The following is a 20786-nucleotide window of genomic DNA, read 5'->3' as shown; positions in this document are numbered from 1 at the left end:
TGAGCAGCACAAGTTGAATCGGTAGATACCTGTCGAGTAGCATGTACCCTGGAATGTCAATGTGGACGTGCAAATCACATTTCTCTTGGTGTTAGTTGAGGCGAGTTTGGCGAGATTTTTACGGGGGAGCTTCCCGGATACTCGCTAAGAAGAAGGTGAGCACCCGCGTCGGCCAAGCTCGAATGCGAACGGGCTCGTCGCACACCTGATGACTTACCAACCGAGCATAGCTTGGCGAGAATTAAGAGCATTATTGTATGAAGATGCGAACTGAGACGGCATTTGCACGTGAATCAACTGTCGATCGATGTGAACCACCGCTCGGCACCCCGTAGTCCTCGCAGATCCGTCCTCGACACCGACCTTCCCTCCCATGTGCACTGTTGGGTTCAGGGAAAAGTACGTATAGTTTATCTTGATAATTTATCTCTCATACCTTATAATCACTCATCTATTAATTTTTTCATCTATCTTATAATTTTTCTAACTATCACTCCATTAAAAATCTCAACACAAATCATGCGTCACCCTGCCCACCGCACGACAGACCGGCGACGGCAACAATAAAACAAATCTACGTTGAACCAGCAGCTGTCTATCTTAGATTAGAAAAGGGACGACCGGACGAAAGAGAGAGAGACCAAATCAAATCAAATTGTTTACTGCCAGAAGTAACATCTCCCACGCGACGCGAATCCATTCCTTCCGGCGCTCGGCTTCCAGTTTCCACGGCGGCAGCCTCACTGCTGACCGACGAGTGCCCCTCCCCACCCATCCATCACTTCACCCGCCGTCGCAGGGAAAGAAAGGGAGGGCGAAGACAACCACGGCCACACACGCCCCCGTCCGCGCTCTCTTCTCTTCTGAGTAGCTTGGAAGAAGAAAGGCTCGCTCTTTCTTCCCAAGCTGCCGCCGCCGCTGCCGCCAACTACCACCTCCACCTAACCCAAAGCAATCAGTCCATCCCATGGAGGCCGCCGCGGCACCGACACCCGCCGTGCTAGACGCCTTCTTCGTCACGCCGCGCCACCAGCAGATCCGCCCCACCGCCGCGGGTTGCAGATCCGCGCGGCTGCAGCCGGCCCGCCCGCCGTGCGCGAGCCCCTTCGGGCGCGCCGACTGGCAGACCACCTGCGCCATCCTCGCCAGCAACACCACCAGTGCCTCTGATGTAAGCAGCAGGAAGAGCCAGCCGGCGCCGCGGGTGAACGGGCACAAGCCCCCGCCTTTGCCGCCCTTGGAGGCGGAGAAGTCGCCGCTGCCGGCGGAGCTGGATCTGGCTCCCGTGTCGAACCTGCCGCGCCCGCTCAGCATCAGCGACCTCTCCCCCGCGCCGATGCACGGGAGCCAGCTTCGGGTGGCGTACCAGGGCGTCCCCGGCGCCTACAGCGAGGCGGCCGCCGCCAAGGCCTACCCGGGCTGCGACGCCATCCCCTGCGACCAGTTCGAGGTCGCCTTCCAGGCTGTCGAGCTCTGGATCGCCGACCGCGCCGTGCTCCCCGTGGAGAACTCCCTCGGCGGCAGCATCCACCGCAACTACGACCTCCTCCTGCGCCACCGCCTCCACATCGTCGGCGAGGTCCAGCTCCCCGTCCACCACTGCCTCCTCGCGCTCCCGGGGGTGCGCAAGGAGCTGCTCACCCGCGTCATCTCCCACCCGCAGGCGCTCGCGCAGTGCGAGCTCACGCTCAACGCCATGGGCCTCAACGTGGCGCGCGAGGCCTTTGACGACGCCGCGGGCGCCGCCGAGCACGTCGCCGCGGCCGCGCTCCGCGACACCGCCGCCATCGCCTCCCAGCGAGTAGCCGAACTGTACGGTCTCCAGGTGCTCGCCGACGGCATCCAGGACGACGCTGGCAATGTCACCCGCTTCGTGATGCTCGCCCGGGAGCCCATCATCCCGCGCACCGACCGGCCCTTCAAGACCAGCATCGTGTTCGCGCACAACAGGGAGGGCACCTCCATCCTCTTCAAGGTGCTGTCGGCGTTCGCGTTCCGCGACATCTCCCTCACCAAGATCGAGAGCAGGCCGCACCGCCACCGCCCCATCCGCCTCGTCGACGACGCCAACGTCGGCACGGCAAAGCACTTCGAGTACATGTTCTACGTCGACTTCCAGGCGTCCATGGCCGACGTCCGCGCGCAGAACGCGCTCGCCGAGATTCAGGAGTTCACCTCCTTCCTCAGGGTGCTCGGCAGCTATCCCATGGACATGACGTCATGGGACACCGCGCCATCCTCGTCTCGCATGCCCAAGGATATCGACAATAGCAGGAGCCATCAGTAACTCAGCTGCACGGATCAAGATCGCTACTTTTAATTTAAGAAAATTGTTATTTATCTGTTGATAGATTTATTAATTGAAAATCCGTTAAATTTGTGGCTGTCTAATTTGCTTTAAAAGTCGTAAGCTATTTGATTAACCGTTGTTGGATTTTTGTTCTTAAGGGGTATTCATACCACATCCAACCTGCTAAGACAGTACTTGTGCGGAGGATGCTCTTTTAGAAAATACAGTTTAGATTTGCGGACTCTCTCTTGTCTCTTTCTATTGCCTTTTTTTCCCTCGCGTCTCATTCTAAACAGCACAACGCTTCCCTCTCTTCGTTCTCTGGGATGCGACGAAGTTGTTCTCCATAGCGGCAAAGTGGCAATGCAGCTCTGGCTTTCGCTTCACACCCCACCTCTACTTCCTTTGCATAGAAGGTCAGTAGATCTGTTAAAATTTTAAGGTATCGAATGTCCGTTGAGCATATTTATGTTGTTTTTGAGTCCAGATTTGTTAGGATTCGATTGGATTTTCTCAGATTCAAGTCTTCTACTGTGTGTGTTATGATTTCGATATGTTTTTGCTGGTTTCTAGGGGTTAGGGTTTTAGGGAAATATTTGATTCACGGTGCCATTACGTGGAATCAAATTTGCAATTTTTCCCTAATTTTTTTCTTAGAATCGAATCTGTGTTTTTGTTTTTCTATATCAAACAAATCGACCAATCTTCCAACTAATGGACTATCTATTCTCTAGGTGTTTGTGTTTCAACTAATCATTCTTAGCTCACGACACTATGTTGCATATCTAGAGTTTTTTATCGGAGTCCATTTCAGGTGAGTGGTAACGTTTGGACCATTTTTATTTGTTTATTTTGTTCAATAGGCATAGCATGTATCTGTATAGTCTGATGAGTTTTACTTTTTCTGTAGTTATAATTTTTTGTGTTTTTAGTCTTGTTTTCTTCTTTATTTAGGGTTATTTTGTTCTGATAGGGTTCCTAGGGTTAGGGTTTTGAAGAAGTGTTTGGTTCAAGGTGCCATTTTGTGGAATCGGGTCTGCAATTTTCCTCCATTTTTTGTTTTGGAATCGAATCCGTGTATTTGTTTGTCTATATCAAACAAATCGTTTAGACTTTCAACTAATGTACTATCTATTCTTTGCGTGTTTGTGTTTGAACTAATCATCCTTGGCTCGACAGCACGACTCAGATATAGTGTTTTTCATCAGGGGTCCATTTGAGGTGAGTGGTAACATTTGGACCATTTTTTGTCCGTTCATTTTGTTTAAAATGCATAGCATGTATCTGTATGGTCTAATGTGTTTTACTTTTTTCTGTAGTGATGAACTGTTTTGCAGATTCAAACGTCTCGCGTTCGAATTTGTATTGCAGCTTTGTATGTATGTGGTATTACGGGTGGCCAGTATACAAAGTATACGAAAGATAGGAGAATGTAATAATTGAAACATGTAACTTTATTCATTCATGTCGAAATTATAAAGTACAGCTTCTCTCATATACATTTTTTACTCCACAACGCACACGCTATCTAACTATCTTCACGATCTGGCGATTACTTTGTCTTGGTTCCTGTGGCCTCGTGAGGCTCTCCGGTTAACTACGCCGGTCTTCGGGCTACCTCCGATTAAGTGCGCTGGCGGTCGTCATACCGAGGTCGTCTCTGAGTCTGCAAGGCTGTAGTCACACGTAACAAAAACCAAGCAAAGCAAGCGTTAGCAATAGAATGTGGTAAAGTACGGGATAACAGTCTGGCATAAGCTTTTTGGACTGTTTATGTATCCCGGGTCATCATCGACCACGTAGGCCTCAAAATCGTGTATGTTCTACGAAGAGGTGAGCTACGAGCGAGGCACGACGCGTAGCTTCTACCAGAAGCGGCAGCATGGCCACAACCAAGTGCTCCGACGTCGTGCTTGACTCACTAACTCACTCTTCGGGCCTCAGATTTGTCCTCATCGGCCGTCCCCGAAGGCAACTGGCAACAAGCCACACAAGCAAAAGCCACAAAGGCGGGGTGATCATTGTGGGCCACGTAGGCTCCAGCCACAAAAACGTATATTCTGGTAAGCCACAAAGGCGATAACCACACAGGCAGGGTAACAATGTTAGCCGGCAACCGGAAGCCACAAAGGCAATGTAACAGTATTAATCTGACATAGAGAGGCAATGTAACAGTGTTGACGAACACTAGAGCAGCACGACCAACAAAAGGAACAGCCACCACGAATCAATTATCACCAACAGAGATGAAACAAGCATCACTGAATAGCTAAACATCCGCATGAGTACATAACCATCAATGGAGCTATGTTTACTCTAAATACAGTGAGTCCCAACTAACATGAACAGCTCCTTTACCACAGGAACATATTGGAGACTATGGGGCCACAAAGAGCAACCCTCACTATTCTATGATCAACCACAACAGTAAGGGATTAACAACAGCACGTAACGGGTCATAGCACCGAACACCTTATAAAAGGACTAAGCATCTGGCAATAGCATAACTCAGTATCGGGGCAACAAAAAGAAACCCATCCTCTGAATTTTCTGCAACACATAATCACTGACATGCAGCAGCCATATCATCGAACATCCTATAAAAGGATTAGGTCTCTGGCAATAGCATAAATCAGTATTGGGGCAACCAAAAGAATTCCCACACTCTGAATTTTCTGCAACACACGATCACCGACAAGGAATGGTTTCTATTGTTCTTTATATTTTTTTTTTAATGTTCATTTTGAAGATACCAAGGTTCAGACATGTGTGGCATTAGTTTGTTTGTGCTGAAATACATTTTGAGAGGTTCAAGATTGGTTATCCTTATGTATCAAAACAAAATAATGTGTGACTGTTTCAAAATTTTCAATTATAATCTTGAACCCCTTGGTGTATTTTGAGATGTTCAAGATTGGTTATCCTTAACATTATATTTTTCTCAGTGTTGACTGTGGTGTTTTTATGATGAAATTCATAGAGCTTTGAAGGTTTGGTGCGAAGCTAGTGGATGAATTCTGTCAAGATGACATTTGGAACATCTTCCTCTTCTTGGGTCGCCATGACAACGTCCCTTATGTTTCTTCTTCTCGATCTGAGAAATCTCAAGGTGATTGCATGTCTCTAGTGATCCTCTTTAGTTATTTGTCTTTTAATGAATTTTGCAAGGCCTGATCCTGATTGTGTTTTGTTTTTTTTTTTACTGGATCTCTGTCTGTATTAAAGTTAGGTTAGCAGTAAACAAAATGAGGCAAGGCCCACTGTACTGTGATGGGGTTATTTGGTGACTGGTTTCTTCTATATTTGTTACAATGTTTTTTCACAAATCTGACAGATTTTTCCCTATTCTATTTGTCAGTTTTTGTCTGATGTGGCAACTTGCTATTGGTTCAAAATCTGACAGACTTTTTGTTAGAAAATCTGTCAAAAGATAAATAGTCAGTCCCTTAATTTAATTCTCTTGGAAGAATGCGCTAGAAGACAGTGTTGTTTGGTTCTTTTCTTCTGAGGAAGATTTGTCACTTGAAGACGATGCTTCTCCTGCTCCTAGCTCTTCTTTCTTTTTGCTTGCTTCAATTTTTTTGTGATTAAATTTGGGGAAACGGTGATTAATTTTTTTTGTTGTATGCTGCGGATGTATTTGTGTATACTAGAAGCAAAAAAAATTCCGAACCATTGTCCTTCCATGTATTTCGGCTGAACCAAACAACTCTTCTGATCATCCATATTCCATTACAAACATATCACCATAAGCAAGCAAAGAAGCAGCCGAGAAAACACACGACCATTCGCCACATAAGCAAATATTTTTACAATAATGTTTAGCGATGGACAATCATTAATGTGGCCGACCATAACAGCAGGTAAATAAGGCCGATCACGCAAAGATAAAAGCTAGCTCGTTTGATCGACGGTGATAAAGCTAAGCTGAGGGATCTGCAGCTCCATCGTGTTTGTCTGTGTCCATCTGCTCGGCTGCAGGCTCCCTCGCTGGCGTCGTCTGATAGTGATAGCTGCTGTTCTGGTGTTTGAGGCTCAGGTGCTGTTCTGCAGCTTTTAGAGCTGGCTTTGGTTTTGTCATGATCGGTTTGCAGAACCTGTAAAACAAGGATTCAGGAGCATTCTTCACAGTAACATTAGTTCTCCGAAAGGGAAAAGGCATAGGCCACAAACTAACCTGTCAAGTGTTTCAGCTTTCTTGTTTAGGTCAGCAGCAAGGAGGACGGGATTGGCACGCTTTGGTAGAGCATCCTGCTGCTGTTTTTTCTCTACTAGCCAAGTCTCCGCTTCCGAACACTCGTTAATGACCCGTAAAACAAAATGGATCAGCAACTGGCGACAGTATAACCAATTTCTTCTACCACACTAGCATTGCAACTCCCGACTAATTACAAAAAAACAACCACACACTTCAGTAAGATGGGATTGAACAATTATATCAGGAAAAGCAGGCCACAAACAAGTGCTTCTCAAATATATCTAGTGCAGTGCTGTGAAGAAAATATTAATCTATCATGTGAATATGAAAAGGATGACAACTCAATCACACTCTGCCCTTATTTATTGTTAGTGCAATATCTTTTATCTCTCTGATATGTCGATGCGTTCAAACTTTTGATAGTTGGACAAAGCAGCCTCTCTGAAGCTGTTGATCCAGTATACCAGTTGGTCGACAGCAGAACCTCTAATCTCCCACTCTTTGAAGCGTACCTCAATAGGATCACCAACCTACATTTGGGGGGAAAAAACTTCCGTCATCTAAAACCTAAAACATCCAAAAGCATTGTACCAATAAATTAGCTGCAGTACAATTAGAGTACTAAAGAAGGCTTACCTTTTTAAGCTCTTCCAGTTTAGCAATATAGACTCCCTTGGTCTCATCCTCGCCATCTTCGTACAGCCAATCCTCAACCCCCATGAAGCTTAGCAATCAATCCTTCCTTGTCCTCAGGTGTGACAAAATCACTGTACTTGTCGTAGAGATAAATAGAAGAAAACAAAATCAGGCCCTACTCACAATCACAAGTCCATTGGAAAACGTACGGCATGTAACTGTCATAAACACAAGCCTCCACGGCATTCTTCTTCTCCTCGGTTTCTTCCATCACTTTGTCCTGAAGAGCCGTCTTGTACTCTTCCTCTACAGCCTTCTCCAACTCAGCAGCCCCCAGCTCACCAGACCAATTCGGGGACTGGAACATTAGTTTTCTAAACTTTCTTTTTTGATGGCTCAACCTAAAATTGAGAGCATCATTTCAAAAAGTATTAGCCTCACAAAAGGTGACCAAATTCACACTATTCCAACATGCACAAACAGAGCAGGAATATTTGCACATAACTTGCATAAATTCAATGGTTCTGTTGATGTACCCAAAATTAGAGTAAATTCGTTATCCAAAAATCCCTCCGTGTATGCAACCAAATTTAGAAACTTTAGCCACTAATATACACAAAAGTATTTAGGTTTATCATATAAAAATGGTATCAGAAAATTTGTCAAGACAAAAATGTCGTTCTGAATTATTCTATTTGAATAATTCTAAAAACTAATTCTTACAAAAAAATATTGATCAAAGACGTGTACGGGATATCATATCGATGTACAAAATGACAAGTAAAAAGAATAGATGTAGCAAATGTGACGTGCAAAACTATGAATCAACACTGAGAATAACCATGGAACTAAATACAAAAAAATGGTGATTATCAAATAATTGGTAAAGTACTTCCAGGTTAAAAACATCGCCAGTGATGAAACGTCAACTTAAGGCAAAACAGAGCAGTAGTTATATAGTAAATGTTGCAGACAAACTCACATCTACTTATACCAATCTGAAACTTTGTAGAGAACGCGATGGTAAAAACGGCTGTTCGCTCGAGCCCACCAGCATGTCTTAGCAGGGGATTTATCTCCCAATTGTTCTCAAGATTGGTTCTGGACGCAATGTTAAGTAGGATATGCGTGCTCATGCACTGAAAGTTTAGCATGTGTTTAGGACATGCGCTTGTGCGTGCGTGGGCATGTGTGGGTCATGTGCGTGCTCAGTTATACTTTAAAAAAATCTGAAACTTTGTAAACAGTAGACCGTACCTTAGCATAAGTATCCATTGGAACAGATTTTTCCTCAGAAGCAGGTGCTCCATTTTCAGCACCCTCAGAAGTGTCTGTAGCGACCTTTAGACTCTTGAATATTCACCTCAGTTCCAGAAGCAGGGTCATTTGGTGCATCATCTGTGTCCATCTTAGTCGCATCCTTCTGAACCTCATTAGCACCTGATACCGGAACTTCCAATTCCTCCTCGTCCAGCATCTGCCTACGAACGAAGCACAGGACATCGACATCGTAAAAGGCATTACATGCTTTTTCAGAGGACGACATCCTAACGCATGCACAAATGGCTAGAATCGGTGTCAAAGCAAACCTGCTACACCATGCTTAACCTCAGCAAAATGCTCAAGCGAAACATGCAGAAGATGTGCATCTGTAGGCCCAAAAGAAAGGAATCCCCGCCACTAGAACCGATGTATTGACTTGGCTTTTGTGGGCCTCAGATTGACCTACAACTTGTATGATATATAGAAGCAGAATGCACGAAAAAAAGCTCCTGAAAATAGTAATAGCCCCCAGTTGCACCCAGCCGACCGTACGCTCGAAAGACTGACCAGCTAGCTCACTCAACCTTGGTTCAATCGTGAAATACGACATTACTCACCTTAAGAAGGGATGCTTATGACCCAAACTGCACGCTATACGATCATGCACCATTGACATATCTGAAAATGTAGCAAGTTTTCCTAGTGTGATATCTATTAGGAATCATTTGGCTTTCTATTTAGTGTTATTTGATTCTTCCCTAATATAGTCTATTAATAATCGTAGTCATAATTACAGAACTACCAGAATTATACGAGTGTTATGCAGGAAACATCAGGAGAGAGGAAGATCCTGACTATAACCAAGATCTTGAGAAAAAAACCTTAGAAAAGGCAAGTCATATCTCCTTGATCATATTGAGCATATGTTTTCTAATCTACATGATCAATTAAAATTGGACGTATATCGCATGTGCTATGTAATACGTTTTTAGAAACTGCTTATAGTAGTTAATCCTATTAAACACTTGCCATACCATAAATATTATCATTCAAAATGCATATCACTCTAGGATTAATTGTTGTTATCTATGTTAATGACAGACGACGTCTTGATATCTAGGATGCTTAGGATTGAATACGTCTCCCCGGAGACGTCGCTTTTGGAAATACACCTCTCTAGAGATATTACTTCATTGTTTATCTAATTGACTCATATACCATGAATCATTGATGGTTGCAAATTCCGTGATGGTTATGAAATCCTTGATATCATGTGGGATATGATAGGGGATATGTAAAAATGGGTGAAAATTGTTTGGCGAGGGTAGGTGGAGTAATACTCTAGATGAGGATGCTCCTATGGGCTTGAGTCACCTTTGTGGTATTTATTGCCAGAAGATACCTACCCCGACCGTTTAAGGATCGAGTTATTACGCTGTCTGGCCTAGCCACCCCATGCAATCATGCGTCCTAAATGGACAGAACTTGACTTCTCCTTCACTAAACTAGGTTGGGCATCATACTAGGAGACTAAGAGCAGCGAGTAGTCAAGTAGCCATATGTCCCTCTGTTTGAAGGTTACTAGTACTGGCCTAGGCTTAAAAATGGGATTGGCCTTCATTACATGGATCCTGGTGTTGGGAGAAAATTTCGTAGAAAAGCCCGGCAGGAAAGATGATTGGAGTGTCTCGGTATGATTCGTTCTTACGCTTGCAACGATTGGAGGCTGAGCATATCTTATGGATATAGTGTACAACTTCTGCAGAGTGTAAACCTATTCAAATAATCGTGTCTACGGTCATGGATATGCAAAAGCAGCAATCGCGTTGACTAGACTCTGAGTGCATGTGTCTTGATGAGTGAGTGTATGGACTAGATGTCTGTATCATGAGGTTGCTGGCTAAATCTATCAGGATCTGTGTGGTAATAAAGGTACATCAGGTATGATGAAAAGGATTACGAAGTGAGGTATAGCCCCCCTCAGGACTGAAAAACCGCCATATATAGCTTTTTACCTGATTTTGAACTGTTCAAACTGTTTTGAAGTCAATCCTAGATGATACAATTAGATATCTGCATAAACTACTTTACGCTTAAAACTAAACCGTAAAATATTATCCTTGAATTACTCCATTTATGCATCTATCAACACAGTGACGAAGCTAGAGGAAAATAAAGGGGGTGCACTACTTCATAGGCTTGGCCTGTTAGCTGGCTGTTAGGCTTGCCATGCTGGATGGTTGGGCCTGTGGGTGCATGATTTTGGGTCACAGGGGGTGCATGTATGGTGAAAATAGGATAGAAACAACTGAATTTTTATTTTGACGTGTGTGCATCTGAACCCATATGGGCCAACTTGGTTTCGCCCATGTATCAACACCTTGAAGTAGTATGTGGCTTACTGAGTACCTTCCGTACTCGTCATTCAAATGAGGAAATTGATGCCGACTTCACCAGAAGTAAAGGCGATGATGAATAATAATCTTAGAAGTCGCGTTCGCACCTTAGCTGTTTGTGGCTTTGGGTATTTGCTTTTCACTGTATTTTATTGGTCTCTCGACCAAATTTATAATATTCAGTATGAATTGTAATCTTTTGTACTCTGGACCTTAGTAGGTATGTATGAAATTTAACTGTTATACTGAGTATACCAGTTACTTAAAGTACAGGAGAACCCGGATTAGAATCTTACATTTCCTATGTATATATATAAATACTATTCATAATAAAGAAAATAATTTCACTCTCTAATTCTCTACTCGATCAACATTTCCATTCTAAATAGCTTGTTTCTACTCCGAGTTGGTTCTACATCCGTAGCATCCTCGCAAGATATCGCACCAGCTTTGTTGTACGCTATGCTACCTCGGTGCACTGCTCAGATCACTACTCGCAACACATCAGATAAGCAATCATGCAGCTCATCACAAACCACCACCGAGATCCAAGTAGGTGGAATTTGAGGTGCCATGCTTGCTGCCACGTCCCTTCCCCACATAAAATAGGAAAATGGGAAAGCAAGTGTATGTGTACTAATCAAGACGAAAAGGGTAACCGAGCACTCGAAGCATATGTCACCTATCACCAAAGACAATTAAAGTGACAGTTTGGTAATTATGCGAAAAAGGATCACATATCCAATCTATCGTCCTTGAAATGAACCCGCTGTTCGTCCAATTGCGTCCAACTCAAAAACACGTCACGATAACCAAACCATACTGATAAAGATGAGACACGATGACAGCTAAGCAATCATAACTAACTTGTTTAGTCTTGCATCTATGATGTTCTATTACTATCAGTTTCCTAAGTACAAAAATCTCTACTTCTCAAAAGATGTGAGGATTTTGTCGAAAACAGCAGTAACTTACATGCTAGGCATCACATTTTTCCTCGTTACGAAATGCTACATTCTTTTGACATACCCTACAATGTTTTCTATCAACAGAAAGATCGTTCTCCACCAAGATTTTGATTCTTCGGAATTACTGATTTTTCACCTGGGCAAAGTGCTCTGGGGCTTTATTCTGTGTGTAAGCACGTTTCTACAGGGCAAATAGTGAAATCGAAGGACGACTTGAGCATTTCGACCAAAATTATGATATACTGCCTGTCACCTTCACACTAATCCAGCTACATGCCATCAGCCCCATTGCATCAGACGAGCTGCTGCTGCGCACTACCCTCCTATGCAAACCCAGCTTCAGGCTCATCCAACCTCAATGTCACCGTCCGAGCTGTTGCTGCTGCCTCAGCTAATGTGCATGGCAATCATACTAATCCACCTCCATGCCATCATTTGAGCTTCTCGGCATACATCTTGCGTGTACAATGGGCACGTGCTCCTTTTTACCCTCAACACTGTTTCCACGGCTGCCTTCTCCCTTCGGGTAAAACAAAAGGATAGCATCCTTGTACATCCAGTAACCCCTCTCGATGGAATAAATGTCATCAAATGGCTCCCCACATAGTGCACAGATGATTTGGTTCTCATCTGCAGGGACCATAAACTCACACACTTCCTCGGCAGGACCTAAATCCGCGTCACAAGCAGCAGATAACTCAGCGCTGTTCTCCACTTCATGTGATCCATCAATGTAATTGTTCTTGCTAGGGTACCATCTTTTAGGTGCGATACCAACATAGATAATCTCAGACTCCCTCGATCCGCGGCACGTCGTGTGCGAGCTGAGTTCCTCTTCAAGCCTGAATCTTTGGCCACATGTTTTGCACTGATGACTTTGGTCATCAAATAGGCTGCTAATCACAGGCTCATGGTACTTCCGAAGTGTTTCTAGCTTGAACTCAAGACCAATAAGGTCTCCTGCCTTGATTTCCACAGGTTTGGGGACCAAAGTGTTTGTCAAGGCAGATGAATCGGGATTAGATGTCTGCTTGCCACCTGAAGGCTTGACAATTGGCAAAGGTATAGCTGAAGCAGAGGCATCTGGGGTGTTAAGACTTGATGGTTTATTTGGCCGTGATGGAACTGCAGCAGATGAATCAGTGGATGGTGAAGAAATTAGTCCCTTTGCAACCAGGGAACTGAGAAGGCTTGAGAGTGGTGCAACTTCCTCTGCAATCTGCGTTGAAAAAACAGATGATGGTGGTGGCACACCTGGTGGCAAAGGTGGGCACGCAGAGTTCGGTGCCTGTGTTTGCGAAGTGGTATTTTCGCTAGCTGAACTTTTAAGCGATGAGGAAACAGCCAAAAATGCATTCGAAGGTGGCCCACTTGGAAGAAGAGGATGTGTCCTCAAGCTTGCAACAAGATCGCTGGGATTATTTGGCTTGAACCCACTCTTTATTAGACCAGCCAACAAATTGGTAGTGCTCGTCAGATCTGAGCTTATAGGGGTGGAATCACTGGGCAAGGAGCCTTCTCCAAGCTGCTGGTGACCTGAGCCCATAGGAAGAGGATGCTGGATAGAAGGTCTAAACATCGATGAAGAATTTTCATGTGAAAAGCTTGTCTGCACTTGATCAGTTGGCTTGAGATGTGACTTTGAAGGTAAGGTAGAGTGCTTTTGCGGCTGCTGGGGGCCCGATGAAGGGGTTGCCTGTAGATTATGTTGACCTTGAGGAAGCCCAGTATTTTGTGCCAAGACATGAGAATCTTTAGCAACTGCCAGCAGTGCTCTTTGGTTATATTCTTCTTGAGGATTTTGACCCAATTGAGAAAATGATTTTGAAGGATAAAAATCAGGCTCAGCAGGACTTGGGGAACGCTGACGTCCAAAGGGTGCAGTAGATGAAGGTGAGTGAACAGGTGATGGGGAAGATGACCAGTATCTATGTTTTTGCTGCCCAATAGTCTCGTTTGATCTTGTTGGCACACTAGTTGAACTATCTAGGCTTGATCTTCCAGCATAGGGTCCTGATAATGCAACAGGTACAGATGAAGTGATACTCGCTGACATAGTGCCAGTATAAATGGTAGACCTGTCTGATGGCTGCTTGGAAAACCGTGATATCCTAGGATCAAGCCCAAGGTCTGGAAGTGGTTTTTCCAGGGACACCCAGTGAGAGGAACCTCGAGGTAGTGGGAACTGTTGTCCGTCAGGCCTCATTTCCTTATCAAGTCTAGCTTCCACCTCACGCTTACCATGAAGGTACTCTTCCTGATCCTGAACAATTAAAAGAACAGCATCATTACAATCTTTCCGAATACAGCAAAGAGGTGGAAAATACATGAAGAAATTTCAATAGCAGATGGTGAAATTTAAGGATTAAGAAATGTTACAGATCAAAGAACAGACAGCATGCTCCACAGTTTTTTTTTAAAAAAAAATCTTACATTATTATGCACCAGTAATTAGCTTTTAATGATTACTGGGTACTGAATATAATTTTTCCAATAGTTTGGTCACATACCATATATGTTGCGACTCTTCTATCTTGACCTGTTGCATGTCCAAATCTTGGTAAGTTATCTAGTTTATGTGATTTGTGGTCGAGATGTTCAACAGTTCCCAGCTCTGCCCATTTAGCCCTTTGAAAGTTTGCAAACTTAGCATTGCCGTCATCAGCCATCCATTCTCCTTTTCTTCCAGTATTGGTACCACCATAATCTGCTCCTTGAGAATGTACATCATCCCACATATACTCTTCTTCCACAGAGTGCTTCCAACTTTTGTTTGATGAAGGCCTACCAATTCTATCGGAATTACTTGAAGGAGTTGGGAGAAGTGCACTATCCAAACGTACAGATCCTGATGGCCGAACATCCTTGTTTGCATAAAAGTTGCTGCGCCTGTCAAATTGTTCTTCAGAAGAGCCAACACCAGCAGAATAATATGGCCCCCCAATTCCATCTTCACCTTTAGATTTTGAGCGAATTTGACCAGCTCCCACAACAGGCTGCTGTGAAATGTTAGAGAATCCAAGGCAACTCACATCTCTGACTGCCTGTTTCTCATGAACAGGATTGCTGTAAGGGTCCCTCTGAGTGCGCTGTATGTTCTACATGTCATAGTCAAAATATATTAGACAAAATTGTGAATGAAACAAGGAGCCTAAGAACTTTCCCAGCATTTTACATCAAATGCTGAGATATCAAAGAGTCAAAGAGATAGCAGAGAACTTACAGGCCTAGCATTCGGAGCATCTAAGCGTCGCCCTGCAGTTCTATCAGTACCTATCCTGTTAGCCCTCTCAATATCATCACCAGCATCAGCAATTACAGCTGTCTTGACACCGCTTCTCAGCATCCCCTGTCCAAAGGAACGGAAAAACAGTATCAGAAATAACATCACATGAGGTGCAACAGAATAAAGCGGCAGGTACAATGATGCATTTTGATTATCTGTCAGAGATTGAAGCAGTGAATAGGTATATCTAGAAAAGTTGAGGGAAAAATATATGGCTTGCCTTAGTTGGTTGATTGAGCTGCTGCCTCGCTTCCAAATATTTTGGATTTACATGAATGCTACTGGATGGGCGCTGGGACTGAGAATCAGGCCTTGATGGTGCAGCACCTGACGATCCATTGGCAGGTGACTGAAAACCAAGTTCCTTCTCAATCATTTGGAGTGGTGCTGGAGGAAACACCCCTTTCCATGTTCCAAAAAGGTGCCTCATGCTATGATGTATAGAAGGATCAACTTGTTTGTATGCCTTGCAGAACACCTATCAACAAAGAAGAACAACAAAAAAAAGGTTCATTGTGATGTCCAAGTCACACTCCATCTCAAAATAAAGGAACTAATTTTCAATAGGTTGGAATTATCTCGATTCTTAAGTCAAGAAGATGTTAAAGGATGGGATACTAACCTCAGGTAATCTTGGAGAAAAATGTTTAATGTAATCTTTTCCAATATTCTTGACAATACTGTCAAGTAGATATAGAGATGGTAGCTTCTGTTCAATTGGAACCTACATGCACAGGCAACGATCAAATAAATAAACATACCTCCTCCATCCACAGTAGATAACAATTACATAACATTAGATTATTGGCCAAAAAACAGAAGCAAGGTAATGGTAATACAAGGCAACAGGAAAAACCATACGAAGCTGATATGCTTCAACAAATGTGGATTTAAGACTACTCGCAGATACAATTTCATAACAGAACGTATACAATGGTGTGCGTTTTACATATGCTAGCTCCTGCAGTAGCCTCCTCCATCTGAGGAGAGCAGCAAGGAGAAAGCAAACCACACTGGTTTGGAGTAGAGCTTTCAGAAATCAAGACATCAGATGCTTGGCGGCTACCCAGAAATGTAAGGAAAAGCCCATTGCAAGCCACACTGCTTTGGAGTAGAGCTTTCAAAAATCTGAAACCCTTTGTGATGCAACTGATTAAGCAGATAGGCTACACAATATTTGAGAACTTGATCGGCATGAGAGCAGTATAACTTGTAATGCAGCATAGTGCTGTAACCTGTGCACAAGTTATTGGAAGAGTGGGAATGACACTGTTCCAAAGCCTGATTTGATGTTCAACCATAAGCTGATAACTTTTGATGTTTTAGTACCACTGGAAATTTCTGTAGCCCTCTTATTACCAGGTGGTGAATTGAACCATTATGTTCATATTTCTTTTGCCATGTCACAGGAGTCTGAAATTTATATAACGAATGAACAATTCGGAAATGGAGTCCAACAAGGAACTTTGCAACAGCAAACATATAAATCATGTTATTAGCATCACAATCGAGAGAGATATAAGAAATTGGGGGGGGGGGGGGCAGGCTATTGCATTTCGTTACTCGCATCAACAGAAAAAATGAAGTGACTTGGTAAGTAGTTTGCCTCAGCGAAGATGGGTGATCAGCATTACTTTTGCAGCTATTTTTACACACAGCGAAGCCCTTGGCAACATCACAACAAATCGATCTTCATAGCTAGCATGGACACTGGTACAACACAGAGGCCTTGTCATCCTAGAGCACCCAACACATGTACCGTATCTAGCAAAAAGTACACACGGTGCTGCCACATGACGGCGCCTTAGTATTACTTTTACATAGTGAGCTGAGGTAGAGGAGGTAGAGTGAGGGTGGCAGTTTGATCAGCGTAAGAGGAGTCAAAAGGCAAATGTCACCTCGAGGATGTTGGCGCAGATGAGGGCGGCGATGGGCTTGGCGGCCTGGAGGTTCTCGCCAGCGATGATGGTGAGGTTGGTGATGATAGGCTTGGAGTTGAAGGTAAGCTCCGCGAGCGCCGTCCGGTACTGCGCGAGCAGCTCGTCAACTAGCGCCTGCTCGGCGGCGCTCGCGGAGGCCGAGCTGCCATTGGAGCCGGCGGCGTAAGATCTGGGGTCCCGCGGCGGCGGCTGAGCGAGGCGCGGCTTCTTGGCCCCAGGTTCGGGCGCGGCGGATCTACGGGCGGAGGTGGAGGTCTCCATGGGGGCCGCGGAGGCGGAGGCGGAGGCGCGCATGGGAAGCTAGGGTTTGGGGCGCATGGGGGAGGAGCGGAGCTAGGGTTTGCGAGGCGGGTCGGGTAATCGAGCCTGCCGGGTTGGGCGGCCGCGGGTGGGGTTTAGGGAATCGGGAGGGAGGGAGGGAGCGAGCAGGGCAAGCGAGGAGGAGGAGGAGGAGGCAGTGGTGGATGGATGGAGGTTTGATTTGTGATTTCGCGTGTCTCGGGGTCGGGGAAGAAGGCAGATACGGAATGAAATGCGATGCCAGGAGGAGGAAGAGGCGATTCGGTGAAGGAAATTTATAAGATTTTTATGTGAAATATTTTTACGAGATTTTAATTTATATCATTTTAAAAAAAAATTAATGGCTGGGTGTGTGTAGAAGAGAGAGCAACAGATATGTATCGTGCGAGAAGAACGAGTTGGGTAATCGAGCCTGTCGGGTTGGACTACCGTGGGTGGAGTTTAGGGAATCAGGAGGGAGCTAGCAAGGAAGGAAGAGGAGGCAATGATGAATGGATGGAGATTTGATTTGTGATGTCGTATGTCTCGGGGTTGGGAAAGAAGGCAAATCTGACAGAATAAAATACGATATGAGGAGGAGGAAGAGGTGATATAGTGAAGAAAATTTTATAAGATTTTTATGGGAAAGATTCTTAGACTATCTATAAGGGATTTCCGTCAGGGATTAAATTCTCTTCAAGAAGAAATTTTCGTTCTCTTCAGCATTCTAACGGTTTCCCTTCACAGTTTTTGTCATGAAAGAATTCCCAATGTCATTCCCTTCAGAACGGGATTCTCTCTATTTTCCCTTCACGAATCCCTTCGAAGGGAAATTATTGGAGATGAGAGAAAATAAAGGGAATATGAATGGATAGGGGAATCAGGAAGGGAACGAAATGAATGGAATATGGTTGGAGATAGTCTTATGAGATCTTGATTTACACTATTTTTCTTCTGATCTAACGGTTGGTGTGTGTACAGAAGAGAGAGCAAGAGACACATATAGCGCGAAGAGAGCGGGTCGGGTAATCGAGCTTGCCGGGTTGGGCGACTGCAGGTAGGGTTTAGGGAATCGGAAGGGAGGGAGGCAGCGAGTAGTGCAAGCGAGGAGGAGGAGGAGGCGGTGGTGGATGGATGGAGGTTTGATTTGTGATTTTGCATGTCTCATGATCGGGGAAGAATGTTGACCTAACTTGACCTGATAGAGGAGAAAGAGACGACATAGTGAAGAAAATTTTATAAGACCTTCATGTGAAAGATTCTCACGAGATCTTGATTCGTACTGTTCCTTCTCTGACCCAACAATTGACATATGCGCAGGAGAGAATAGAGAACTTATGTCGCGCAAGGAGACTGAGTCTTTGAAAGGTCTGATCCAAAGGCAGTAGCCAACCGTTTTTTCACTTAGCCCCTTCCTATTTATGGAATTTGTTGCTTTCCAATGCTCGTGGTTATATGTATGTATGTCCGTACATATGTTCTTTACACGACTCGAGCTTAGTTACTAGTAGTACAGCTATGATTTTTTGGGTTCATATATATTTGGAGATTGTGAGAAAATTGCTGAAACGACACAAGGAGTAGAGAAGATTTTTCGAATACATATATTTAGCCATGATATCAAAACGCTAGTATTATGAAATGGAGGGAGTCTACTGAAAATAACATGTCATACGAAAGGCACCTTTCGTAAATGTAGAAAGATCAAGTTTGGTGGAAAGTTGGAAAGAACGTGCAATTCTGTGCGGGCCTCCGTCAACCGTTTGTCAGTGATCAATTGTTCACGACGTAGTGAACAGGAAATAGTTATAGTTTCTTGGTCATGAGAATCACTAAAGCTGTTCGGAAATCATCGAAATTCAGTTCAAAGATTCGAGCTCCTTTACTCATCGAAACTACATGTATATCAACCCAATGACAATGAAACTGTTGGGTCAGGCCAAACGTATCTGCTTCACGGCCAAAATATCTGGCAATCCGTGAATCCACAACACAAGGATGATAAGAACCACAAAAGCATTCAGGCTTGCAAGGCACACTTGGGCTTCAGCGACAACCATGGTATAGAGCCACGGGTAGAGGCACTATCACTCAGCTAATTTCTACGGGAAACATGTAACTACATTAGAGAGACGACGAAGAATCGGGCAATACATACATCAGATTCTACAGCACCGTTTGCTCCAGAGCGGTATCAGAATTAAAGGCCTGAAGCAAGTCAGCCAAATCCTGTTGTTTTCGTGGCTACCTGTAGCTACATACTGTACAGGGAAATCTAGGACTCAATAGAGCGGTGGCAGAGATCCTTACCTTGATTTAAGTTTCGAAGCAAAGACGATGATAAATGATCAGGAGAGAGATTAGTGGTAAGATATTGTTTTTTTAAGTGGTTTATCAGGATTGAGACATTGTCTTTGTAATTTGATGACTCAAGAGCCGTGACTAAAAGAGTCTTAGCGACCGAGAGTATATACTTAGAGCTCTAACGTAGACTAGAGGTGATATACATGCTATCGATACTACGAGATAAATTTTTTTTATGTTGAGTTTATTTTTTATACCGTCTTACGCTTCTGCATTTAAATTCTTACAATCTACCTTTATGTATTTTTTTTTTCTAAGTAGTTTATTATAATTAGCTATATGTTACAAACATTTTGACGGTAGAATAGACACGTTAGATAAATATAGAGCATATTTAAATAGAATTTGATATAAATTTATTTTATAAATTTTTTAGAATAATTATATTAATTTTTTAAATATCCTAATACACCTCTCTTTTGGGACGTTATCCATACTTTCACATGGTCCTCGCTGCCGAAAGTGTGAAAAAGAAAAAAAGGTAGAATGGACATTTCACATCGGCTTTCACGTTGAAAATAATAAAAAATATTAGGTGACGAGAAAAAAGTGCTTAGAGTGGCAAACGAGGGAAGTCTCACGAGGACTAGGAGACATTTGAGAAGTACAGCCTGACTTAGTGCGATACAGGAAGTTGTCATTCCAGAGTGATAAAAAATTAATTAACTACTACCTAGTACATGCAGGATAGACAAGAGAGACATGCACCGTCGCTACTGCTATCTTGGAGAGGAGCCTCAATAGGCAGAGGAGCCCAACCCTCCTTTAGGAGAGAAGGTATTTTTCAGATTCGGACGCTACAGTGGTTTAAGATGTCTGTTCACATACTGTAGCAACTCTAGCAGAATCCGTGCTAACAGTACGATACAGCGTGCTACAGTGATGCGGAGAGAGAATTTGGCCTGCAAATTTGCGGACCTACTGTAGCGCCGTAACACTGTAGCTACACTGTTCACAGAGACTGCCAGTGGTCCGGAATAAGAAAACAAGTTTGTACTGTGCCAGTACTGTAGTAATACTGTAGCAGTACTGTCCACAGAGGCTGACAGCGGGCCCGGGGAGAGAAAAAGAGGAGTAAAAGGTAAAAAATAGGGTAGCTACTGGAGATGAAAAAATAAAAGATGCTGTAATAGTGATAGGGAATGCTGTAATAGTGTTTTAGAGGA

General features: G+C 43.9%; 2 protein-coding genes and 1 pseudogene across 2 annotated transcripts; 1 reads left to right on the top strand and 2 right to left on the bottom strand.

Moving 5' to 3' along the window:
* The first annotated feature begins 603 nt into the window (after positions 1-603).
* LOC133902225 (arogenate dehydratase/prephenate dehydratase 6, chloroplastic-like) lies at positions 604-2469 on the top strand. Its single transcript, XM_062343832.1, has one exon. The coding sequence runs from the start codon at positions 968-970 to the stop codon at positions 2285-2287; it is 1320 nt and encodes a 439-aa protein (XP_062199816.1). The 5' UTR covers positions 604-967; the 3' UTR covers positions 2288-2469.
* Positions 2470-6212: 3743 nt separating this feature from the next.
* LOC133901309 (heat shock 70 kDa protein 15-like) lies at positions 6213-8601 on the bottom strand (annotated as a pseudogene).
* Positions 8602-11625: 3024 nt separating this feature from the next.
* Positions 11626-17517, bottom strand: LOC133901387 (uncharacterized). Its single transcript, XM_062342754.1, has 6 exons — positions 16936-17517; positions 15660-15761; positions 15258-15515; positions 14975-15100; positions 14262-14849; positions 11626-14014 (listed from the first exon to the last, which is right to left on the bottom strand). The coding sequence occupies exons 1-6, from the start codon at positions 17269-17271 to the stop codon at positions 12164-12166; spliced, it is 3261 nt and encodes a 1086-aa protein (XP_062198738.1). The 5' UTR covers positions 17272-17517; the 3' UTR covers positions 11626-12163.
* Positions 17518-20786: the final 3269 nt, after the last annotated feature.

Source organism: Phragmites australis, chromosome 20 (assembly GCF_958298935.1).
Source record: "Phragmites australis chromosome 20, lpPhrAust1.1, whole genome shotgun sequence".
NCBI lineage: Eukaryota > Viridiplantae > Streptophyta > Magnoliopsida > Poales > Poaceae > Phragmites > Phragmites australis.
Note: the sequence above shows the minus strand (reverse complement) of the source record. Positions and strands in the feature narration are given on the sequence as shown.

Bases quoted from the DNA above. Each gene is read 5' to 3' on its own strand.
- LOC133902225 (XM_062343832.1), top strand. From the start codon at position 968: ATGGAGGCCGCCGCGGCACCGACACCCGCCGTGCTAGACGCCTTCTTC.
- LOC133901387 (XM_062342754.1), bottom strand. From the start codon at position 17,271: ATGCGCGCCTCCGCCTCCGCCTCCGCGGCCCCCATGGAGACCTCCACC. The intron at 15,762-16,935 runs GTGACATTTGCC...CTGTGCATGTAG, and splicing joins TCTGCGCCAACATCCTCGAG to GTTCCAATTGAACAGAAGCT. The intron at 14,850-14,974 runs GTAAGTTCTCTG...TATGACATGTAG, and splicing joins ATGCTCCGAATGCTAGGCCT to AACATACAGCGCACTCAGAG.